This window comes from Centrocercus urophasianus, unplaced genomic scaffold (assembly GCF_019232065.1).
Source record: "Centrocercus urophasianus isolate 14NV4802_14NV808 unplaced genomic scaffold, USGS_Curo_1.0 seq_46, whole genome shotgun sequence".
NCBI lineage: Eukaryota > Metazoa > Chordata > Aves > Galliformes > Phasianidae > Centrocercus > Centrocercus urophasianus.
Genome location: NW_024885044.1, coordinates 156,314 through 178,082, shown reverse-complemented (window position 1 = coordinate 178,082; position 21,769 = coordinate 156,314). Strand labels below are relative to the sequence as shown.

The following is a 21,769-nucleotide window of genomic DNA, read 5'->3' as shown; positions in this document are numbered from 1 at the left end:
GCGGCTGCACCGCCGCGCCGCGCGCTCCCGTCGCCAGATGTGCCCGCGGCGCGCCTCCAGACGTGTTCCCGCCCCTCCCCCCACGCCATTGGCCCCGCCGCACCGAGCGCCTCTTCCCATTGGCCTGCAGGTCGCGTGGCGGAGCCGACGAGGGGCGCGCGGCGGTGGGGGCGTGTCCAGCCGCGCCCGCCGTCCCCGCTCCTCCTCTCCCTCAATCCCCCCCTCCCCCCCGCGGCTCGGCCCCATTTCCCGATGCTGCCGCGGGCCGCAGTGCTGTCGCTGGACGCCTCGGCGATCCCTGGGCGCCCCTCGCAGCTGCCCATCGGCACGGAGGAGGAGCAGCCGCCCCGGGGCCCGGAGCCGCGCGGCCGGGCCATGGAGAGCCTGCCGCCGCGGGAGGAGGCGGTGGGGCCGGCCGGCGAGGCCTCGGAAGAACCCGAGAGCGGCAGCCGGCGCTGGGGAGCGCAGCACGCCGGGGCCCGCGAGTTGGCCGAGCTCTATTCGCCAGGTGGGGGCGGCGGGGCCCGCGGTGGCTTCTCGGGACGGGGGCGGCGGGGGCGCCGCTCCGCTCGGAATCCCTCCGGGACGGACCGGGCCCGCTGCGGCGCTGAGCGGCGCGGCCCCGCCCGGCGTCGGCTCGGGCAGCCCTGCTATCAGCGCGCTGGGCCACACTGCGCCGGTTGAAGGCGGCCGGGCGCGGGGCTCGATGCGGCGCGGCGCCTCTGCCCGGGCGGGGCTGCGGGACGGCGCTGCGCTGCTGACGCCTTCGGGCGGTCTTTGCTCGGTCCCGTTGGGGTGTTGCACTGAGCGATGTCCGCTCCTCGCTGCGCGCGATGCTGCTCCGTAAGGCTCTGGTAGTGCCGAGTTCGGCCGCGCTCTGCGTTTGGTGCCGCGATCCGTACGTGGAGACTCGCAGGGCGCTTTGAGCCCAACCTCGGCACGTCGGGGAGCTGTCGGTGTGAAGCGAAACTACTTTCCGCACTGCTGAGCTCGGTTCTGCTCCTGGAGAGGCTTTAAACTGGGATCTGCCCAGATGAGCTCTCCGGAGAAAACCTTTCCGTCTAGAAGCAGATACATGAGCTTGCTCGCTAAGCGGGCTGCCTACCAGAGCTTCCATACAGCAGTGTTTCGTGAACTGCCTTGAGGTGCCCATCCCCTCAGGAAGGTGAACAGGGAGGGCAGGCTGAGCTTTTGCTCCGCTCATCTCCCCGAATCTTGCTGTGTGTCAGAGGTCTGAAGCATCAGCAGGCAGTGTGAGCAGCACGAGGTGTTCCTGTGGTTCATAGTACAGGCTTCACATACACATGAAGGCTCTCAAAGGAGCAGATGTGTCACAGCACTCCAAGCTGTGTGCTCGCAGTTTCCAGCAGCTCAGCATGGCATTCAGGTCCTAAATGGAGATGCAGGTGTTCCTGCTTGCACAGAGCCAAGTAATGTTTTTTTTTGTTTGTTTGTTTTTTTTAAAAAAAAAAAAAAGGCACTCATAGGTCTGTCATTTTTCTGTATTGTTTGAGGCACATCTGTGCTTATTGCAGCATGTGTTGGTCATCTCCACGTGTCAGGGGAGAAGAAGCTGTTGGAGGTGATTGATTCCTGTGCTTCACAGAAGAGCAGTCACCAACTTAATGCGTTCCCTATACTCTCACTTATGTGGAAAAGATTTTTCCTCCAAATTCAGCTTGCTGTTGTTATCTGCAGAATGGTTCTCCTGGGAGGTCTGTGCAGCACTGTGTCTGTCTGGCAGCAGTGAATTGCAGTAATGTTTTAGATGTGCAGATTTCTCCAGTCATTACATAAATAACACATAAGCAGCATCAGAATGTGTTTTGGGATAAGCGTGCGATGCTGGACTACTAAATTCTTAATGACATGAGTTACAGCTGTTCAGAGTGAATGTGGCTCTGCAGTGCTTCCTCAGTTTCTTTAAGTGAATCCCTATCTTTCCATGTGCATTGAAATGTGAGTGCTTTTCAAATACAAGCTCTTGGCACTGGCTTCCTGCCCTTCAGCTGTTTGCTCTCCTGATGTGCCAGTGCTGGGCCTGGGGGTCTTTAGGGCAGCCCTGGGATCCCACACTCAGTGGCAGCAGCATTTGCACAGTCTGAGCCCATGGAGCTCCCTGGTGAGGAGCCTGGTGCTTCCCTGCAGACTGCTAATTGATCCACTAGGATGAACCCATTTAGGCCCCCTAATGAGGGTGTGGCTTTCTTAAACAGAAAGTGAGCGTTAATTAACTCTTACTTTTGTTACTCCAGAGATCTCTTTATAGAATCTCCCACATTGTGTTCTGGTGCTATATTGAAATACACTTGTTCTTGTGTCTTAATTTAGTATTAGGGCTGAGGCAGTTGTGCTGGGCCTGGAGGAGGTGGGTGCTGACCTGGCTGGGTTGGGGTTGCAGCCCAGATCTGCCTCTGGCAATTACGTATTAAAGTTTCTGATGCCTTAATCCATGTGGTCTCGCTTTGAGTGTTGCCTTCCTCTCAGCATCAGTGCCCTGTGAGAATCTAGCAGTGATTAGCAGCAGAAAGCCTCTCAGCCTGAATGTGAAAATGGTTACCATAACCTGATGTCTGTGTGTGGGTTTTTTTTGTTTGTTTGTTTTTGAGGTAACTATAGAGGCATTAAGTAGTACAGATAGGTACAAGAGAGAATTTATGCCCCTATTTCGCTTTCCTTATTCAGCCTCTTGCTGTACCAGCCTGGCTAGGAAGTCATGGTTTTCTGCTCGAGAGCAGGAAGGTAAAGATAAGGCTGCAGCAGTTGTGGGTTAAATAAATAAGCCCCAGAAACGTACTTACAATGTTCAGAAAGCAATTCTGGGGCCACCAACAAGCAGGATGATGCTTTTTCCTGTTCACGAGGTCTGAGACTGTGACTTAACTGTGGGGCATCTGAGGCCAGATGTTTGTTCCCAGATTCAGTTGTACTTGCAGCTCTGAATGTTCAGTGCTGTGCAGATTTGAAAAAGAAAAAAAAAAAAAAAAAAAAAAAAAAAACCAAAACAATATAAAACAAAATAAAAAGGCATTCCTATGGGGAAGAGGAAAGCAGGACAATACGAGCTGATGTCTGGTTTGTGTCTGTTACTTTAGGCATGGGCGAGAGAACAGGTCAGCAGTGGCTCAGGGAAGAGGAATGTTGCTTCACGAAATGTTATTCACGGAGGCATGCATAAGTTTGTTTCATTTTCCTGTTGGACAAACGGAGCAGTCGTCTGGGTGGGAGAATAGTCTGTATTATCTCAGATTTCTTTTTGTCCTCTTGGATAAAAGTAAAACTTTTTCTTTCATTCTTTTCCAACAGGAAAAAGACTACAGGAGTGGATCTCTGTCATCTTATGCTTCTCTCTGATCTGTTTCAACTTTTACAATCTTCTCTTCTACTTGCGACTTGAACACACGCCCTCCATTATTGTTGGGATATGTAAGTAAGAGATGACAAGAACAAGGCAAGAATGTCTCTTGTAATGCTGGAAACAAATGTGCAGTCTTTTACTCTTTAATTTTTACTAGGAAGGGAAAAAAATGACACGCATGTGATTGACTTAGTGACTCTGAAACTGAAACCATCTGCAAAAGCTGCAGATGACTGCTCTTGTTTGCCTCCACTTTCCTATCTTTGCCTCGGATGTGCAGAAGTATTTAACTTTGTTGTGTCTTGGCAGTATGGAGTGGTCTTTCTTGAGTGACCCTTCAAATATGGTGTGAGTTGCAAATGCTTGGCTTTCTTGCAATGAACAGAGGGTTTTTGGTGTTATGAAGTGTTACTGTCATTGGTTCTTGGCTGGTGGGTAGATCTGTGATTGCTTTGCTTTTGACTTGGGTTGAAAAGATTGGAAGTCAGCTCTGCAATGCTTCTCTTTGGTTATTTTCTGGTAAGCTTCTGATTTTTTTAATGAGGGAAGAATAGTAGTTCGACATTGTGCAGCTCTTCTTGTATGTTGCTGGTGCGTAACCAGTGCTCTATGAACTTCTGTTTTGGGGTGTACGGTGTTTACACGATTTTTTGAGTTGTGCCATTGAAAAGATGGCTCAATCTGTATAAGCTAGTGTATGGGAACTGTTAAGTCCCAGCCTGAACCACTGATGAAGCACGAGGGGAAAAGACCCAGTCAGCCCTGGGAGTAGAGGTTGAAGGCAATTCAGCTGTGTAAGCAGAAGGGGTGGAGCCTGGCTGCACCTCTCTTAGACCTCACTTAAGGGAAGTGGGGAAGGATCTCCTTTCTGCGAGCCAAGATCTTTGCCTTTACTTTTTGTGTGAAATGCCATCCTATCTGTGCTGGTTCCTTTGCTGTTTTGTTTCTGTACCATCCTTCCACTGCGTTAATCTTTCTGATTGTAACAGCTGGTTACTGGTGTTTGGCTTCTGTGCTTTATAATGAAAGCAGTTTTTTTTTAATAAACTGTGAGGTGCGTTGTGTTTTAGAAGAACAACACCTGTTCATCACAGTTACGTATTACCATCAATTAAAAAAAAAAAAAAAAAAAAAAAAAAACGCAGAAAATTCAATAATATGTGATATTATTATTACCACCCTGTAAACCATTAACAGTGCTGTGAATTTTTGCAGCAGTGCCTTCTGTCTGTTGGGAGGTTGCTGTCTTTCCCTTGGATAGCAGTGTGCTCCCTCTAGGAATGATGCCAGCTCCCTTCCTGCTCTTGGCCAACAGGGCAGCAGCACCGAAAGGAGCCAGGAGGAACTGCTCCACTGCAATGAGAGCAGATATGGGAGGGAATCAGTAACGATTGCTAACCTGTAGAGCAATCTGTTTGCAACTGGCTTTCATCTCAAAATTAATATTGATAAAAGCTTAAGTTCTCTGATATCCTGGTTAGCGGTTTAACTGATAAAGCAGCCAATTTACTGATAATGTTGTTTAAGTAGTAGTGAATGATTAAAGTGGCAGAATCTGGATTCTGTGCAAATAAAGTAGTGTGGAAATTATTGATAGCATGCACAAAAACAAGTGCAATAAAATAATAAGTACCACATGTTATCTTGTTTTTGTTGTCAATGCATTATTTGTTCAAGTAAAGTGTGGGTAGTGTCTGAATGACAGCAGTAATTAGTTTTTGTTAAGTTTGGTAAAACCCATCTGCCTGAATGTGCTCTTTTCTAAATACCATATGTAGTACAACAGGGAAGGGAAGGTGGTCACAAACTTTGATGTGTCGCCGTCCAAAGCTTTGCTGACACTTAGATTAGAATACTGACCTTTGAGTTGAGCTCACAGAACAAATGTTCTGCTAATAAAGACGTTTGAACTTGCTCTGTGCTGAGTTGACATCAGGTCTTTGTATTTGAAAGTTACAGCTGTGGGAGAAACCCCAAAGCAGTCAGTGATCCCATAGGCTGGATCTGATACGCTGCCTAGGCCATTGGGAGGGTTGCTGGATGCCCTGTGTGCTGTTATGTAAATACTTCCTTTCTTTAAATAGAACAAACAAAAAAGCAGGGAGTGGTTTGAACCTTCTGTATCATTTTACTTAGCTCAGGCTCTGTGTCTACAGTTAAAGGCTGTGCCATAGCCTTTTTTTTTTTTTTTTTTTTTTTTTTTTTTTCCCTTAATGCCTTTAAAAGCACACAACTGCAATGTGGGCTACGCTGTGAATAACTTAATCTAGAAATTAGTGGGACAGAAGGTCTGGTCCTGTTCTTGCTGGCTGGGAGCACCGACTCCTGTGCTGGGAGCAGGCAGGCTGCTCAGGGCGCTCACAGCCTGCTGTGCATCGCCGTGCTGCTGAGTGTGAGAAAGCAGGCAGGGACGTTATGGTGCTATTCCAGAACAGCTTTTGGAGCAGGCCATTCAGTGCTGACTAAAGCTTGTCTTGACGAACAGGAGGAGGAACCCATGTGAGTGCCTTGTGTTATGTGCTGCTTTAGCTGTTGTGGGGCAGCTCCCTTCTCCACAAGGTCGGAAGAGTGTAAGCAGAGGATGGATGTCTCTTTTTGTATGTCAAATCCAGTTGTGCTGTGTTCTGAATGTCTTCACCTGCTGATGAGCTATGAAAGTTACCCTCTTCGTGCAAGGTGACAGTTGTGTAGGTTCGGATTCAGTATTATTTGCACACGTGTGCGCAAGTAACCTCTTGTAGGTGGTTAGGAAGGCTGGCTGCAAAGGAGGGTTTAATATTCCCAATTTTCCAGATGCAGCTGAACTGTTCCCCTGCAGTGAGACATCACTTAGTGGAACAGCCTTGGACACTTCACTGAAGCTGAATAATTCCAGGGGACAAGGCTGGCTTATGTGTTATTTGTGTGGTAAGTAGAAGAGCCTTCCAAAACAAATGACGTTAAGCTAGAAAGCTCTTTTGCCTTCAGAGAAGCTTGTGTTGTCTAACATTATTCAATATTCATGAGATATATCTACAGGCATTATGTTAATACCAACCAGGTACAGGGCCTCTTTGCAGCGTGGATTGCAAAAGCTGCAGTATGGATTCTGGTTCTTTTTTTCCCCCTCCTCATTCATTTCTATAGGATTTTAAAGCCTTTTTGCCAAATAGGTTTGCTTGAATTCTATGTGCAGTCATGTTATGTTTTTTAATGGGTAGACTTAGAAATTAGTTACAGTTGTGTCACCTTTTTGTATGCATAAAAGTGCCTCATATGCTGATATCTTTAGGAACATATTGTGACATGGCACAAGATAAAATTAGGTTTTGTTGACTTGAGGGATTGATGGGGAATTAATTATTTGAGACCTGTTAACATGTACTGTTATTTAGACGAGCACTGGCCGGGGGGGGGGGCGTGCAGAAAGAAATTACCCAGTTCATTTTCAAACTTGAAACCTTTTTCTTTCAAGCTTTAGTAGCTGTGCTGCAAGGCCATGCCTCAGTCAGCAGCACCACAGAGCTCAGTGAGGAGGGTGTGATGTATGGGAGCTCTGGCATGCGTTGCAGCAAAGCCGTTCTGATGCCAGAAGCACACCATGAAGTGGGCTGCTTTGCATGTATGTCAGCTGCTTCAGTTCCTGCTGCCTTACAGCAAGAGGCAGAATCTTCTGCTGTAATTCTGTGTTTTTTATTTACTTTGTATTTTAAAATGAGTTACTGCTTGAAATTTTGATTAAAAATGTCTTTGAAATTAGAGTGTGGAAATCTTTATTAGCAAAGGAAAGTTCTCCTTTGAATGCTGGCCCTAATAAGCCACACCTGCATGTCACTGCCTCTGCAGTAACTGCACGCAGCTGTTCTACGTCCTAAACTGTAGTCTCTTTTGAAGACAGACACCACAATTGTTGCCATGGAAGTGGCAAAACTTCCACTAGACATCTTGTTGCACTTTCCCCTGCACTGCTACAACGTACCTCTGTCTTACTTGCATTAAAAGCGGATCAGTGCAGGAGGTCCAGTTCCTTCCTGCTGCAGAGGACCCTGGGAGCTGTGGAGGTGCAGTGACAAATGTAGCTGCTGGCTGTGCTTGGGTAGCGGCTTGTGGCACCAGCTGTGTGTGCTTGGATTAAGAGATGAGCTCTCCCTGTGTGGAGCTGCTCTCTGGCAGAACAGCTGTGGGTGATTCCCTCAAGGGAAGGCTGAGCCTGTCTCCCTGCCTGATGCTCCTGGCAGCAGGGGGATGCTGGTGGCACAGCTCCAGCTGAGCTTCCCTGCTCGCTTGTGTGCTCAGTAGATGTGCTATTGCTCTTCATGTCAGCTGCGGTGGCTGAGAGACAAGGAAGGCTCTGTTTGCTTCCTGTGTTGTTGGGGGCTTTCTTAAAGTTGCAGTAGGCTTTGTCTGGAGAATTTTACAGTGAATTTTATCATTCACCGAGAATGGTGCCTCTTTCACTTCAGAACACCCAGTAGTGCTGGAGGGCTGCCCTAACGAAGAAACACATTTTCAGAAAGAAAGCAATTAAGATATTACTGAAGAAGTACCCACAGTGGTGCTTGTTTAAGAACCTGAGGCTTAGGTAAGATTATCAGAATTTTGCTATTTAAACATGCCAGGTGTTTCACAAACTCTCTATCAACTGGGGAAATAGTAGGAATAGAGGAATAATCCTCTTACTTAGCACTAACAGACTGAGATTGAAGATATGAAAATAAAATTATGCAGTTCCAGTCAAGTTCATTGGGTAGTGAGCCTCAGCCAAGGCATGCTTTTATGAGATGAACATTTGCCTTGGGTTCTGCAGATGCTTGCCTCCAGGACAGATAACATCCTTATTCCTTGGGGGTCTCTTTCACCTGGTATCTTCTGGCAGTGTCACAAGCTGCACGGTTTGTGCCCTAGAGACACATAAAATCCAGACCCTTCTTTTATTTCAAATCTCAGCTGTTCTCTGCTTGCTCACTCTGTCAGCTCTTCTGACTTTCTCAGTTGGACCTCACCAGAATGATTAGCTGTTTTCTTCTTGCTCTTAAGCTGTTGTGCTTTATACCTGCTCAGGGGGTTATGTTCTTGGTGTCGCAGCTTGCCATAGCATCACAGCCCTGCCTGCACCAAGCTGTGACTGACTGCACCAAAGTAAAGCTGCTGAGTGTGGGATGCAGGTGACTGAGTTGTTTTATTTTTATAAGCACGTAAGCAACAAACAGCTGATACTTCAGTATTTTGATTTCTGAACAGTGCAACATTTCTCTGTTGTGACATTGGCCAAACTTCCCTGCCCTGCGGTGCTGTAACACAGTCCTTACATACACTGATTAAAAATGCTGTTATATAATGTTATTAGTTAAGTAAAACTTTTTATTTTTTTTTTTGCAAACACGCAGACTCGCTCTGTCTGTTGCACACCATACCTGAAGCACGCAGCTCTGGCTTCCTTCTGCTGGTGCCTGGGAGCTGCTGGGCTGCAGGAAGTTGTACATGGCTCTCTCAGAAGAGAAGGCCTTAAGCACAGACTGTGGCGTCTTCCCTTTGGTACTTGAGGAGCAGTGAGCTTTCTGTGGCCTTGGCTCCTGCGTATTGCTTGGTGTCCCAACAGGCCACAGCAGGAGCAGAGCAGCCGTGACTCAAGCACTATCTGTGTCAGCATGCTGCCATCCTGAGCCCTGTGCCTGTGAGTAATGTCGTGCCCTGTGTGTTCCCTGGCACGTCCCTGGCGCCAGCGAGCACTTCCTTCCTCAGCAATGCCCCATGGGTGTCTGCCAAGGGTCACAGCTGGGAGAGAACAGCCACTCTCGCAGTCTGATGTGTCTGTCGTGCTCCCTTAGTCTGAAATGCCTGTAGCTGGCTGAAGTGCACCTTCATTCTCTCCTGATTCAGCAGTTTGCTTGCACAGCAAAAAATCCTGCTGCTTTGAGAAGCTTCTGCAGCTTGCTTCTGAACTGCAGCACCATATCTCCCTGTGTTCTCAGCATACTTACTCTCTCCTCAGATGCAGACCTGAGATGGGCTCGACTGTAGGAGGTAGAGAAATTAATGTGTACAGAGCAGTATTTTCCTGGTGCTTTACAGGTCTGTCTTCTAACAGTGTGTAAACCAGCTGGGTACAGTCCATACACATATGCTGCTGTTGTACCCTGCGTTTCTGACCTTACAGTTAAATCTTAACTAATGCTCAGGGCTGTTGGGCTGTCCTACCTTGCCATCCCAGCCTTGATGACAGAGCAACAAGATCAGTTCCACAAGAGGAAGGTAACTGAACACCCATGCTTTGGTTTTCCAAAGGCACACCTTAGTTTTTTATAACTGGGGACAATGCCAAGTATATGAGAACACTGAGATTAACTCTTTGGTGTCTGATATGCCTTCTGAGTCTGCAGGAGGATGCAAGTGTGACCTGCGGTACAGTGTTTTTCTTCTTTTCATACAACTCTTCATACTCCTTTGTTCTTTCCTTTCAGCTTTCTACCATTTGGCATCCACACAATGTATGAGCTGTTAGTTGAGCGGTCAGTTTTTTGCCTTTTAGCTATTCTTCCTGCTGTTGTTGTGTGCTCTGAGAATGCAGTGTGCTGAAGGGGGGTTAACTGGGGGGTTAATAGGGTGATTACCTCAGCGAGAACGGTGTTCACTTGTAGTAGAGCAAAGCGTTGTTTGGATATCTTTCCCTCAAATCAAGGCTGTTCTCTCTTTCGGTTGCTGGATGCAGATCCCAAAGCCACTATGCTGCTCGTGTAGCTTTCATTTTTTCTCTGAAACAAGCATACAGAACTTACTGCTTATAAAGTGTGGGCTGTATTCACTGCAATAAGATGATACACAAACATAGTGGTGGGTGCTTCTTCCTTTAAGAATTTGGGCTGCTTGGGTTGAATCCAGGTGGATTCAGCAGGGGGAATCTATAATGTGGAAAGAAAGCATTTTGGTGAAGTAGGTGCCATGTTAGCCTGTTTCTCCCTTTTTGTAATGAGAGCGACGGAGACAGAAGGAATGTAGAAGTGAAGGATAAGCTCAGCAAAATGTAACCAGGAGAAGGCTGTACGTGAAGTATACTGTGCCATGTGTACCGGAGGAAAGTGCTGTGCCCTGAAGCTTAAGAGCACTTGATCAATAGTGACAGAACAATCTGGTCCTTCTTCATGTTCTAAAAAAGCAAAAACCTGTTCTTCAGCAATCCTGCTTGTGTTATAAGAACTTCATAAAATGGACTCTTGAGGCAGCTGACCAAAATGCCCTGGTTGGTGGTTAGAAGATCAGGTGAGGTCCAAGTCAGGGCTGGTGTAAATTGCATGACTTACAAGGAGATGCACATTGGTTGTTTTTAATTCCTGGCATATCTCCTGCCAGCCTGTGTCACTGATGCCTTCAGTTCTTGAGAGGGAGAGGAGTAACAGAATGGTTTGGAACTAAAGCAAGAGGAACTGGTATACTAATGCTTATAACTTTTGATTTGGATTACAGATGTGTTGCAATTGCCTTGCCTAAGTTCTTAGCAGGCAGAGGTGTACCTGCCTGCCACAGAAAGCTTTGCTCTATGATGGAGAAGCTGCACTTGAGGGAGGTTTTCAGACAGAGAAGCAAATTCTGGCCAGTGGAGGAGAAAGCCAGGAGTTCTGCTGTCTTCCCAGACCTCTGAAGAGGAGTTAATAATGCAGTCAGAGCACAAATAAGTCTCCTGCATTATGAAACTCTGCTGTTTCTTCTGCAGAGGCTGTTACAATGGGGAATTTCATAGGATCATAGAATGGCCCGGGTTGAAAAAGGCCATCTAGTTTCAACCCCCTCTATTGTGTGCATGGTTGTCAACCACTAGACCAGGCTGCCCAGACAAACTGATTTCTCTAAACATCAGCAGGGAAAACTGAAGAACTAAGTTCCAGCCGCTCTGCCCCATCCCTGTGGCTGCGTTGGTGAGGGCAGGCAGGCAGTTACGGGCTCCTTCCTGAGCTTCTAGACGTGCCAGGAGTAACTGACTGTGCCTTATGCTCTGACCATCAAATGAGAGGAGGGGATTGCTAACTAAGATGCTTTGAAACGCACGCTATGAGCACTCTTTGTATTTCTATTGCTGTGACCGTTTTATAGCAGACTGCAAGTTCGGTAGGTAGCACCTCAGCTGGCATGAACTTTTTGTATGATTCTTGAGGGATTTGCACTGAGATCAGACTGTGTTCCCATGTGCATATGTAATGCAGTAGCTGTTTAGAAATCTGGGTAGCACTTCTGCTTAACCAGAGCTGCAGCTAAGAGGTGTGTTCTGCCTTTCCCTGTCAGAGCTTTAATACTCCAGAGAGCCGCCAGGTGTGTGTACATGCACTGAGCAGTTGGTCAGTCTCAGAATAATTGAGCAGGCACAGCTCTCTGCGATATGTACTAACCTGAAAGGACAGCACTGCACTGGAAAAGGACTCTGATTCTTAATCTGATTTATTCTTCAAATCTGGATTTGATTCAAACAGTTCATCTGGTTAACCTCTATAATAAACTGCTCAGAGCAAGGCATGCAGGCTACGACTGGTACCTCTGAATGTCTGTGTTCTTTGATGAGCAGCATCTGACCGTCTTAAATCCTATGAGTGCACAGGTCCCAAGGCAGTGTTCCTCCTCTGTGCTGTGCTGCTACAGCTATATTGCTGTACTGTCTGTTATATTCCCCCAGCCTCCAAGTTACAAACAAGGGCAATTTTTGAATTTTCTTCCTCAAAAGTGTCAAGATCCTGGCAGTAGCACTTACGCAGGAGGGCATCTCAGACTGCGTTGGAAACTATTTCTCAAGGGCTTAGGAACCTGGGAGTAGGATTTCTTCTACAGATGCAGAACAATTGTGTATTTGTGAACAACATCTGACAGATCTGTGACTGACTGGAAAATGTACTGCTGTTCTGATCAAATAACATCTCTTATGTTCTTACTCTTAAGTGTCAGGATTGCCCTGAATCTTGAATAGTGGGTACAGGATTATCCAGAGAAGGAAGGCAGAAATGTGCAAGAATGCAAGAACTGAAAATTATCTTTAATTGGTGCCAATGGCAAGAATTTAGAACCTGTCATCTGGAAAAATTCTATTGTAGCAAACTGTGTTTAATGGTGTACCTGAAGTGGTGTCGAAGTGTGACAGGTGTGGGTTGTCCTGTAGAGTGAGTCACGAACCTGGGCCGCTGCCTGAAGCACGGCAGGTGATAAAGGCACCAAGTTGTTTGCCATTCCGATCTTATTTAGTCAGCAGTCTTCCTGTGCCATGGAGTGATTTCTTCATTGTTGCTTATGTGGAATGTCATAGTTCTGTGTTCCCTGCCTGCAGATACAAGGGACCAAGGGAGAAGAAGAAGGGTCTGCTGGTAGTAGCATTTTATAGTTTTAGCAGCTATAATTGTAGCAAATAATCTGTTAAACACTGTGAATGAAGAAAGGTGGGTAGATCCAGGGAGAAGGCGCATTTGGAAATGATCCAAATGACATGGTTTAAATGTATTAATCTTTTGTGTGCCAGCAATTGCAAAGATTAACAAGCTCTTTTCTAGGAGATGGACAGAGACAAAGCTCATTGTTTATAGTGAAAACCTGTCCACTCGATACCTTCTTAACCATTGTTCCTAGTTACTTGGCCTTAGATGTATTCAGGTTGGGTAGATCTCACCTGGCTGTAAACATCTGATGTAAAAGTAGATAAGCAAATAAATCTGTGAAAACAAGTAGACAGTGTGGATGTATCAGTAAAAAAATGATTTTGCATATCTAACTGTATGTCTCTCTTCATTCAAGTTGCAGGTGTAATTACAGCAGACTTTCTATCAGGATTATTTCACTGGGGGGCAGACACCTGGGGATCTGTGGAGCTACCCATTGTTGGAAAGGTTTGAGATTCTTATCCTTAAACATTAAAAAATAATGAAATCCTGTTCTGAAACACTTCCAGTATTCTCAGCTGTGTTGGACAGGTACCCTTCTTGCAGCTTGCAGGCGTAACCAACTCCTCTGCTTTGTACTCTCCTCTTCTTAATGGCACAATATACTGCTGGTGCAGTGCTCCAAGCACCATGCTTAGATGTTGTCCTGGTGACATGTGCGAGGTGATGCTGTTACATTTTATCACCCTGATTAGCTTTGCACACAGATCTGCAATACCAGTGTTCACAAGCCTTCCCAAGTGGCAGTGAAATAGCTTGTGGCACACAAGTGTAGAAACCTGACTAGACTTATGTAGAGCTTCCAAGAGGTGGAAGTACAGAATTTCCCTGTCCTGCTTCACCAAGAGTTCTGTTCTTGCAGCTGAACTCTTTAGCAGTTCTATAGAAAATATGAAGAAGCTCTAGTGAAAGGTTTTTCTACTTCTTGGTGCCCCCGGCTGCTAGTGTAAATGATGTATTACACACAAAGCTACAAATGCCAGATACTTAGAGGAAAATGTACTGACATAATAAACAGTAACCTGTTTTTTAAGATAGCCTTTCTCATAACTACCGTTAGTTGTTCCTCACAGTCTAATATTAGTACATTCTCTTAAAAAAAAAAAAAGTGTATATGGGATATTCCTTGCAGTTATTCAGAAATAAGAGAACCAGCTCAGTGAAATTCAGCCTGTTGATTTTGAACTTAATTTTGTTTGCCTTCAACAGATTTAGTAGTCCATTACTGTCTGTATCTGTGGAACATGTGTCAAGGGGGAAAAAAAGTGCCGCAGGAAACTGTATTACATAACAGCAGGGCTCACAATGATCAGAATGCCTCTGCATGAACTACACGTGTGTTGGAGGCAAATAACGATCCTTGTTTTACTATCCCTCTCCTACTTACTACTTTTGCACTCTCTCTCTTCTGAGACTGTATATTCAGATGCCATTTCAGGTTTTTCTTTTTTTCTTTCCATGATGAATCTTGGGACACATTTTCTCAACTTGTTTTCTCAGGCTTTCATCAGACCCTTTAGAGAACATCATATTGACCCTACAGCAATTACCAGGCATGATTTCATAGAGACCAACGGAGACAACTGCTTCATGACGTTGGTCCCATTGGCAAACATGGCATACAAATTTGTTTCCTTTTCCCCAGGTAAGCTGTTAGCCACGACTTACGTGGATTTGGCATTTTTGTTGATGAGGATAGAAGAAATCAATGAATGTGAGATGACAAATAATTGCTGTTGGAAACACAGTCCTCCCTAGAGGAGCACGGGAGGGAAACTGTTTTACTTGAAGGGGAAGCAAACATTTTCTTTAGCCCAACAAATCTCTGAAGAGTTTTCTAAGGAAGTATTAGAAGCAAACTTCTCCTACAGCAAGAAATCAAACTAAGCAAGAAAACTCTTTGCTGTAAACCACATTAAATGCTTCATCTGTGTGTAGAAGTACTTTAATTGAATGCTAGACGAGCAAGAATTAAAGATGACTAATTTAATTTCATAGATAAAAATTCAGGGTTTAACTTCCTGTTTACTGCAACTTGGCAATGCTGACACATCCCAGTCTTTCTTGTGATATATGGAAGCTATTTATGGCTCATTGGCTCTTACGACATTTGCTGAAGCAACTTTTTTGAGGCCCTTGATATTTCCTGCAGTTCCAGTCAGGTCTGGCTGAGCAATACCACACTTTCCTAGTAGAAATTTACTTTTTTATGAAAAACTATTTAAAGATACAAATCTTGTTTTGCAGAAGCACTGTATGAAACATGTCCTTGGGAGTGCTATGTCTTTGCCCTTATCATCTTCATAACCATGACGAACCAGATTCACAAGTGGTCTCACACGTATTTTGGTCTTCCACGCTGGGTCATCTTTCTACAGGACTGGCATGTTATCCTGCCTCGGAAACATCACAGGATTCACCATGTGTCTCCACATGAGACATACTTCTGCATTACAACTGGTACTGTCATCTGGTTCATACTGCAAAGTGTTGGATTTTGTTTTTTTGGTAGTCTCGTATAATTCCCATGGCAAGATGTAATTTAGTGACAGCCTATTAAATACAGAAAAAGGCATGTTGTAAGTTTTAGTAAGAGCTCCTGCAGCCATAATTATTATTGTTACATTAAAAAAATGAGTAAGATTTATGACTGGATAGAAGATAACTTTCAGTGAGATAGGCAGTCTTATTGAGATCTAATTGCCCAGTATCTTGGGAACCTCATCCTAGCAACGCATTTTGCTCACTGAAGTGCTAAAGCTACTGATACTTCTTGCTCAAAGAGCATCATTTCATCTGCCAGTGCAGCTCGCCTTGAATTTTCATTTCTAAAGCAAAACTTCTGGATTTTCATCATTTATTCTATCTCATTTGAGGCAGAGGAGAGGACAGACTTGGAGGAAACTGACTGTAGGTTCCTGTGTCTGTGTTCAGTGCTGTGCCTCCTGTGGAGACTGGTATACTCACCAGTGTTGCACAGTTCTGAACAAGCTATCAAGTCAATCAGATGACTGGAAATAAGCTATTGTTCTTACTTCTGTTGTTGGCTTTTACAAGCAGTTTCTGTCAGTTTTGAAATCTCTATCAGGAAACAAATCTAGTTCTTATGACCAGAATTACAATTTCTAAGAAACTTGACTTCACAGATGATCACAAAAATCTTGGCACCTCATGAGTTTTTTCAGTCCCACTATGTCCTGAAGTGATACAGTAGAACACTGAAAGTTGGAGCTGGACTGTTCAGTGTTCTTGAGCTAGTTACTTCTTTGTTCTTGTTTAAAATTTTAAAAAAATCTTCATACCATTTTACTGTGATGTAAAGCAGTGTGATAGATTGTATATTTGATTTTTTTTTTTTTTTTTCAGTGGAGTAGTGTTTCTGTAGTCATAATTGCTTTTCTAGAACATGAACGATGGAAAGGACAGAAATAAGCTATCCATGTGCTATTTAAAGTGAACCTTCACTGTGTGAAATACGAGTAGTTACTGTAATACAGTTGTTAGTTAATAAGTGCAGAGCACATTTAAGAGAAGACAGCCACATCCAAGGAGTATGCTTTAAGAGCTGACCTGTGCACTTCTGCTGTCTCTTTCCTCTAGCAGAACTGCTGCTAGCTCACTGTTCCCATTGTGGTTACAACGTCTTCATTCTGCCTTTCCTTTGCTGTTGTTTCCTTTTGCTTTTTTTCCTTGTTCCAGAAATACACATCAAAGCCCTTCTGAATTCATCGTGAGGCCTATTAAACCTGTATGACTTCAGCCTCACAATCCTACTAAGCACTTAAACTACCCTAAATTTGCAAGCTAGGAAAGATGCATTAAACTTTTGTTACATTATGCCATTTAGTGCCATTTTTACGTAAGTACAAGGAGCCTGTCCCATATTAACCCGTTGAAGCCTTCCTGGTGACTTGGAAGCAGAAGTGAGGTTAGCTGAGCTGCGTGCTTTTGGGTGCATGCTGCTAGCAGTGGTGTCCTTTTAATCCAGGAACTGTTCACCTTCTGCTTCTGTTAAGTGCAGCATGGTGCTACAGCAAGGCTTCCCCACCACAGCTTTAATAGCAATCAGTTAAGCAAACTTAAATGTGTTATGCCTTCCCTGGGTGAAAATAAAAGTACTTTAAAAGGGAACGTTGATATTGGCACTGTCAATGCTTGAGGCTTTTTGTAAGGAAAAGTTTTTACTTTATTCTTAGCGTTGTTTAGGTTCCTGAGATCTCAGTTTTTCTAGAAAGTGTAAGTAGCACTCATAATGCATTTTGGTATTGTGTTACGTGTGTGTATTGTCCTGCTGTACAAACTAGTGAGAAAAACGGGGAAAAAGCCATGCTGGCTCTTGGTCATGGGGAAACTAACCTAGAGGGGAAATAATTGAAATTGCTGGGTCTTGTTTGTTTGAATGTCAGTGCTGAATCTGAAGTGCTGCTAATACAAACATCTTGCTTTTAACACACATCAGTTAAACTTGATGACCTCTTTGTGACAGCTTTGCAGTGGCTGTAGTCCACCTCTTAGCTATTTCCTTTGTGTTTAAATTAAAGATGTCACTGAATACTGCAATACTTTGGATGCTGTGATGAACTTTTTTTTTTCTTCCACTTAGGTTGGCTGAACTATCCATTAGAGAAGATTGGATTCTGGAGGTGTTTGGAGAACATGATCCAAGGACTTACTGGGGAGAAGCCAAGAGCAGATGACATGAAATGGGCTCAGAAAATTAAATAACCTTTGCCAGCCGTCTGCAGTCCTTACCTTTGTTGCCAATTTTTTTTTTTTTAAAGAAGCCATCAGCCAAATTCAAGACCTGCAAAGAAATAACAGACTCTAAAGCACAAACTAAGAAGTGCTAACAGACTGTAATTTAAAGAACTAATTCTTAAAACAATACTTGAAGATGATTACTTTTACTGAGCACCTTTTGTTTAGCCAAGTCGCTTACATCCTAGAAAGTACTTCATCACTGTATTTTGTAAAGCTGTCAGGCAAGCCAGAAGGCAGGACAGTTACTTCATTGGTACGTGGTGGCTTTGTAAACGTGTTGTATCAACATTATTTAACACTTCAAAAATAGCTTGTTGCCTAAGACCTCTGGGGGGGAATGGTGACCACAGTTTGTCACTTCATGTTCGAGTCCAAATAACACTGCATGAAAACAGTGTGGCAGTACTGGAAGCCTATAAAATTGTCACTGTTCAATGCACTCTTTGTTTGGTAAACTTGCAGCTCCATCTTTGCTATCATGTTGAATCTAACTGATGTAATGTGGAACAGAACTTTGAGAATCCCACTCCACCAGTGGGTCATGAATCCTTAAGTGTCCTCAGTTTCCCTTAACATAAAATTGTTCTACTCTCTACATGAAATCGGGCAAACCATTTCTGTATAAGCCTTCAGTTGTACCTTAACAACTGCCTGAGGAAGGGGAGGGCACAGCACATGCTTGCATTTGTTTGTGTGGAGTGCTCACTGCTGAGCCTTCTATTAAGTGTTTCCTACCCTGACAATAAATGTTTGAAATAGTTATAGCATTGGGCACATTGCAAATAGCTGTATTCGAGAGCTCAAGGTATCAAACTTGTAATGTTAGAAGGGAAACGTCAATGACTGATGTTTTGTTCATATTTTTTTTAAGGTGCTTGCTTGTTTCTGTAAATAATATAAAGCCTTAATCTCTTCTGGTGTAACGGAATAATATTTTAATGTGATGTTTGAATGTATATAATATATTTATAACAGAGCAACTGGATAATACTAATCACATTTGTTATGACTTGTTGCTGTTCTTCATTCATGCATTCTCAGCATTTAGTCCAGACTTGATCACTTGATTGTAAAATGCAGTTCCAAGCACCTGAGTATTTTGCAGCCTGTTAAGCCTTGTTTAGGTTGAAGTGGTGACTTGTTCTTCAACTTTGTTAGGAGCTCAGTATTGCATTACACCAGACGTCAGCACCTTTCCAGAAGTGCAATTAGCTGCAATGGCATTGGATGCTAAGGATAAGATTGGGAAAAAAAATTCCCTTAGCACAATATTAAGTGTTTACATCCAACAGGCACTGAATTGAGTGAATGTGGTTTGCTTCTTGTTTAATTCTCTTCTAAATGAAATCTTCCTGAAGGTCAAACCGAAGATTCTCTTCACTAGTTGTAAACTGTATTGAGTTTATACTGTACTTTCCTGAAGTGTGTGGTAAGGGTTTTTTAAGTCATAGGTTCAGACTGACCTTGACCTTGCTGTGTGTGTAAGCTTTCAAGTACCAATTTTCAGTGATGGATGACACATTGAAGGGTTGGGACTTTGCAACTCTCCTTCAGTGAGAACTGATGAATGCTGAAGTCTGAGCTGGCTTCTACAAATAAAGTCACAGTTGGTACTACAGGTACCAAGTGTTTAATATGCTTAAATGATTCAGACCCTTAAGGACAGCATTTTTACTATTATGTGAAATCGTCTTCTCCAATTGTTACAGTCAGTGCTGGGGTCTCCATGTAGCTTTGATGGTAAAGAACATTTTGGTAAGCATTTAGTTGAAACTGAGGAAAAGGGAGGAGTATTCCTTTTATAATGCTACTGAGGAAAATAACTGTGTGATTTTGTGTTGCCCTTGTTGAAAAGGGCAGCTCTCACCCAAGGTCTCCCAAGACCAGCCTCGGTGAAGAAGGCCATGCATAGGAACACGCAGTGCTGGGGGCAGCGGCCAGAATCTGCCAGCCTGGTTAGGGGAGGTTGTTACAGGATGTCAAGCTCTTTGTTAATTAATGTTGCTTCTCTTCAATCCAGGTATTTATGAAGCTTGATTCTGTGCCGTATCTGTTGGGTCAAAGTAGTTCCTAGAACACGTAATGATAAAGCTAGTTCTAATTTCCAGGTACTGACTTTTGTATATCACAGACTGATACATGACTTTAAATTTTTGTGGGAAGAATGGTAGGTTCCCCTATTGGGCAAGCTGATGTGATGTTCGTTACTTTGAATCAGTTAAGTTAGATCCAGTAATATTCACAACTTGTGGCTAAAACTCATTTTAAATTTCTTTGGTGTAACAGGTGTGACAGAAGTTGAACTAAAACGTGATGAATACTGCTGTGGTGGGGATGCAAACAATCGTGGCCCAGAACAAAGAACACTTCTCCCTCTTCTCCCATTCCAGTGTGCAAGTTCCTACAGTTCTAGGAGTATAGAGTACAAAGCTGTGAGTACAAAGAGCAGTAATAGTTACCTCTCATATCTTGACAGAAATCTAAATTCATGTCTCGTTCTGTCCTGAGGCTCCCGTAATTCATATTCTAACAGCTTTCTAGTCCTTGGTTTTCTCTCTCTCCTGTCCTACTCCCTTCCTTTCTGCTCAATTCACTGGAGTTGAGTAAAGCAGTGTCCTTAGCAGAGTGTTAATGAATGCTGGCTTGGTTCTGGTCTTTCTTCTGGATTCCAGGAGCTCCTTCACCTTTTTAAAGCAGTAGGTGCCTCTGTCAAGTCCACATGGCGATTCTGGAGCAAAAAACAACGTGGATCCTTCTCAACAGATGTAAATCTGGCTTAAGATGAATTTGCCTTAAGTTGATTAGGAACAGATTAGAGCTAAAACAAAACCAGCCCCTCTGAGGGCCTGTGCTTCAGTGTGACTGACACTTGTAGAGGTTGCTTGGTTTCACTCTGTCACTTCTCAGAAAGATGCAGATGGCCTTCTGCTCCCTGGGGCTCCAGGGCAGCATGTTGCCAGGCTGGTGGCTTCCCTGGCTTTGTGGTTTTCTCACCATGTTGCTCGTGGCACTGCAAGGAACAAGTGGGAGCAGATTCCTCATTTTTGCATCTCTAGTGCTGCAGAGCAACCCTAGCACAGTTGTTTGGGGCCTTGTCTACAAGGGGAAGCATTAGCTCTGTGAAAGCAAGGAACGACTGCACGGTGTCCTGTAGTTCCCAGAACAGCAGCAGGAGGGGTGCAGAACAGCCTCCAGCAGCAGCAGCCTGGCAAAATGCTGCCTCAATCCCTGCATGGAGCGGGTCCAAAGTAGGAGGTTTGGGCTGTCGCGAAGTGCCCATACCTGTTATCCCCTCCCGCACCTGGCACAGAGGGGAGGGGACTGCTGCAGTGGGGCTGCACTGAGCACCCACCTTGCCCCAGAACTGCAGCAGTTCCAACGGGAGCACCTGGCATCTGCACCCCCAGCTCCGGGTCAGGTTTGCTGAGCAATCGTGCCACCTAGCTTCTGCCCTGTTCGCTTCCTCTGCTGCTCTCAGCCTGTCTGAAATAAAGCCTTAGGATTAAATTGTAGTCTAACCAGCAAGACTGGTGTTGCTATTTTTAAAGCAGCATCAATGAATAACTGGTAGAAACGGTACCGTGGCTGTTTGCAGCTAAAAGCTGTGCTCTTTGGAGTTGATGTAACAGAATAAGGGTTTGAATGACAGTAATGAGCCTTTAAATCTTTTACTTAGTAATAATTTCTGTGAAATTTCTATGTGATGTCTCAGGACAAAATTTTGGGAATATATAGTGTAAGACAAAGCAGAATTCATTAATTCATTTCCTTTCAGGTTTTTGTTGTTATTGTTTGTTTTCTTCTTCTTACTGTACTGATTATAGAGAGCTAAGGAAAAATTGTGCTGATGAAGCACAGCGCTGTAGGTCCTCCTGCTGTTGTGTCTCATCTGGCCTTGGCTTTTCCAGATTCCGTATCTGGATAGTGCCAGCCTTCAGGAGTACAGTGGGGACAGCCATCTGCGCCGTGTCTTCCCTGCTGCAGAAGGGAGGGCCTGGATCACGGGCTCGAGCACCAAGGGCTGCTGCCTGCTCACCTGGGCTGTGGTCACAGGAGCTGCACGGAGCCCTCGCAGCAGCACGGTGCTGTCTGCTCGTGCAGCACAGGTTGCTGTCAGTGTTTGACTGCAACAAGAGAATGTCAGCGAATGAAATGACCGTGTTACACCACTGATATTTTCCTTAGCTGAAAATGTAATGGGAAGACGTTTGGCAAGAAAATACATAAACAACATGAGATTATTACCAAGTGACTGTGGGTAATT

The 21,769-nt window shown here is 44.5% G+C and overlaps 1 protein-coding gene across 6 annotated transcripts in view; it reads left to right on the top strand.

The window, feature by feature from the left end:
• Positions 1-252: 252 nt before the first annotated feature.
• Positions 253-21,769, top strand: part of LOC122168759 (plasmanylethanolamine desaturase-like) — a 45,935-nt gene continuing 24,418 nt past the window's right edge. The window contains exons 1-9 of one of the 6 annotated variants that reach the window (XR_006171357.1): positions 253-508; positions 3,307-3,426; positions 6,152-6,265; positions 13,100-13,191; positions 14,245-14,389; positions 14,992-15,204; positions 17,348-17,758; positions 19,792-19,937; positions 21,414-21,757. Coding sequence is in view for 4 of the 6 variants with exons in the window: in XM_042834314.1 (XP_042690248.1) it covers positions 253-508; positions 3,307-3,426; positions 6,152-6,265; positions 13,100-13,191; positions 14,245-14,389; positions 14,992-15,204; positions 17,348-17,469 (1,062 nt within the window). In the remaining 2 variants the exon portion in view is untranslated. Of the gene's footprint in view, positions 509-3,306; positions 3,427-6,151; positions 6,266-13,099; positions 13,192-14,244; positions 14,390-14,991; positions 15,205-17,347; positions 18,515-19,791; positions 19,938-21,413; positions 21,758-21,769 lie in introns of those variants that run through there. The other 5 variants (XR_006171356.1, XM_042834315.1, XM_042834314.1 and 2 more) reach the window with 5 other exon arrangements.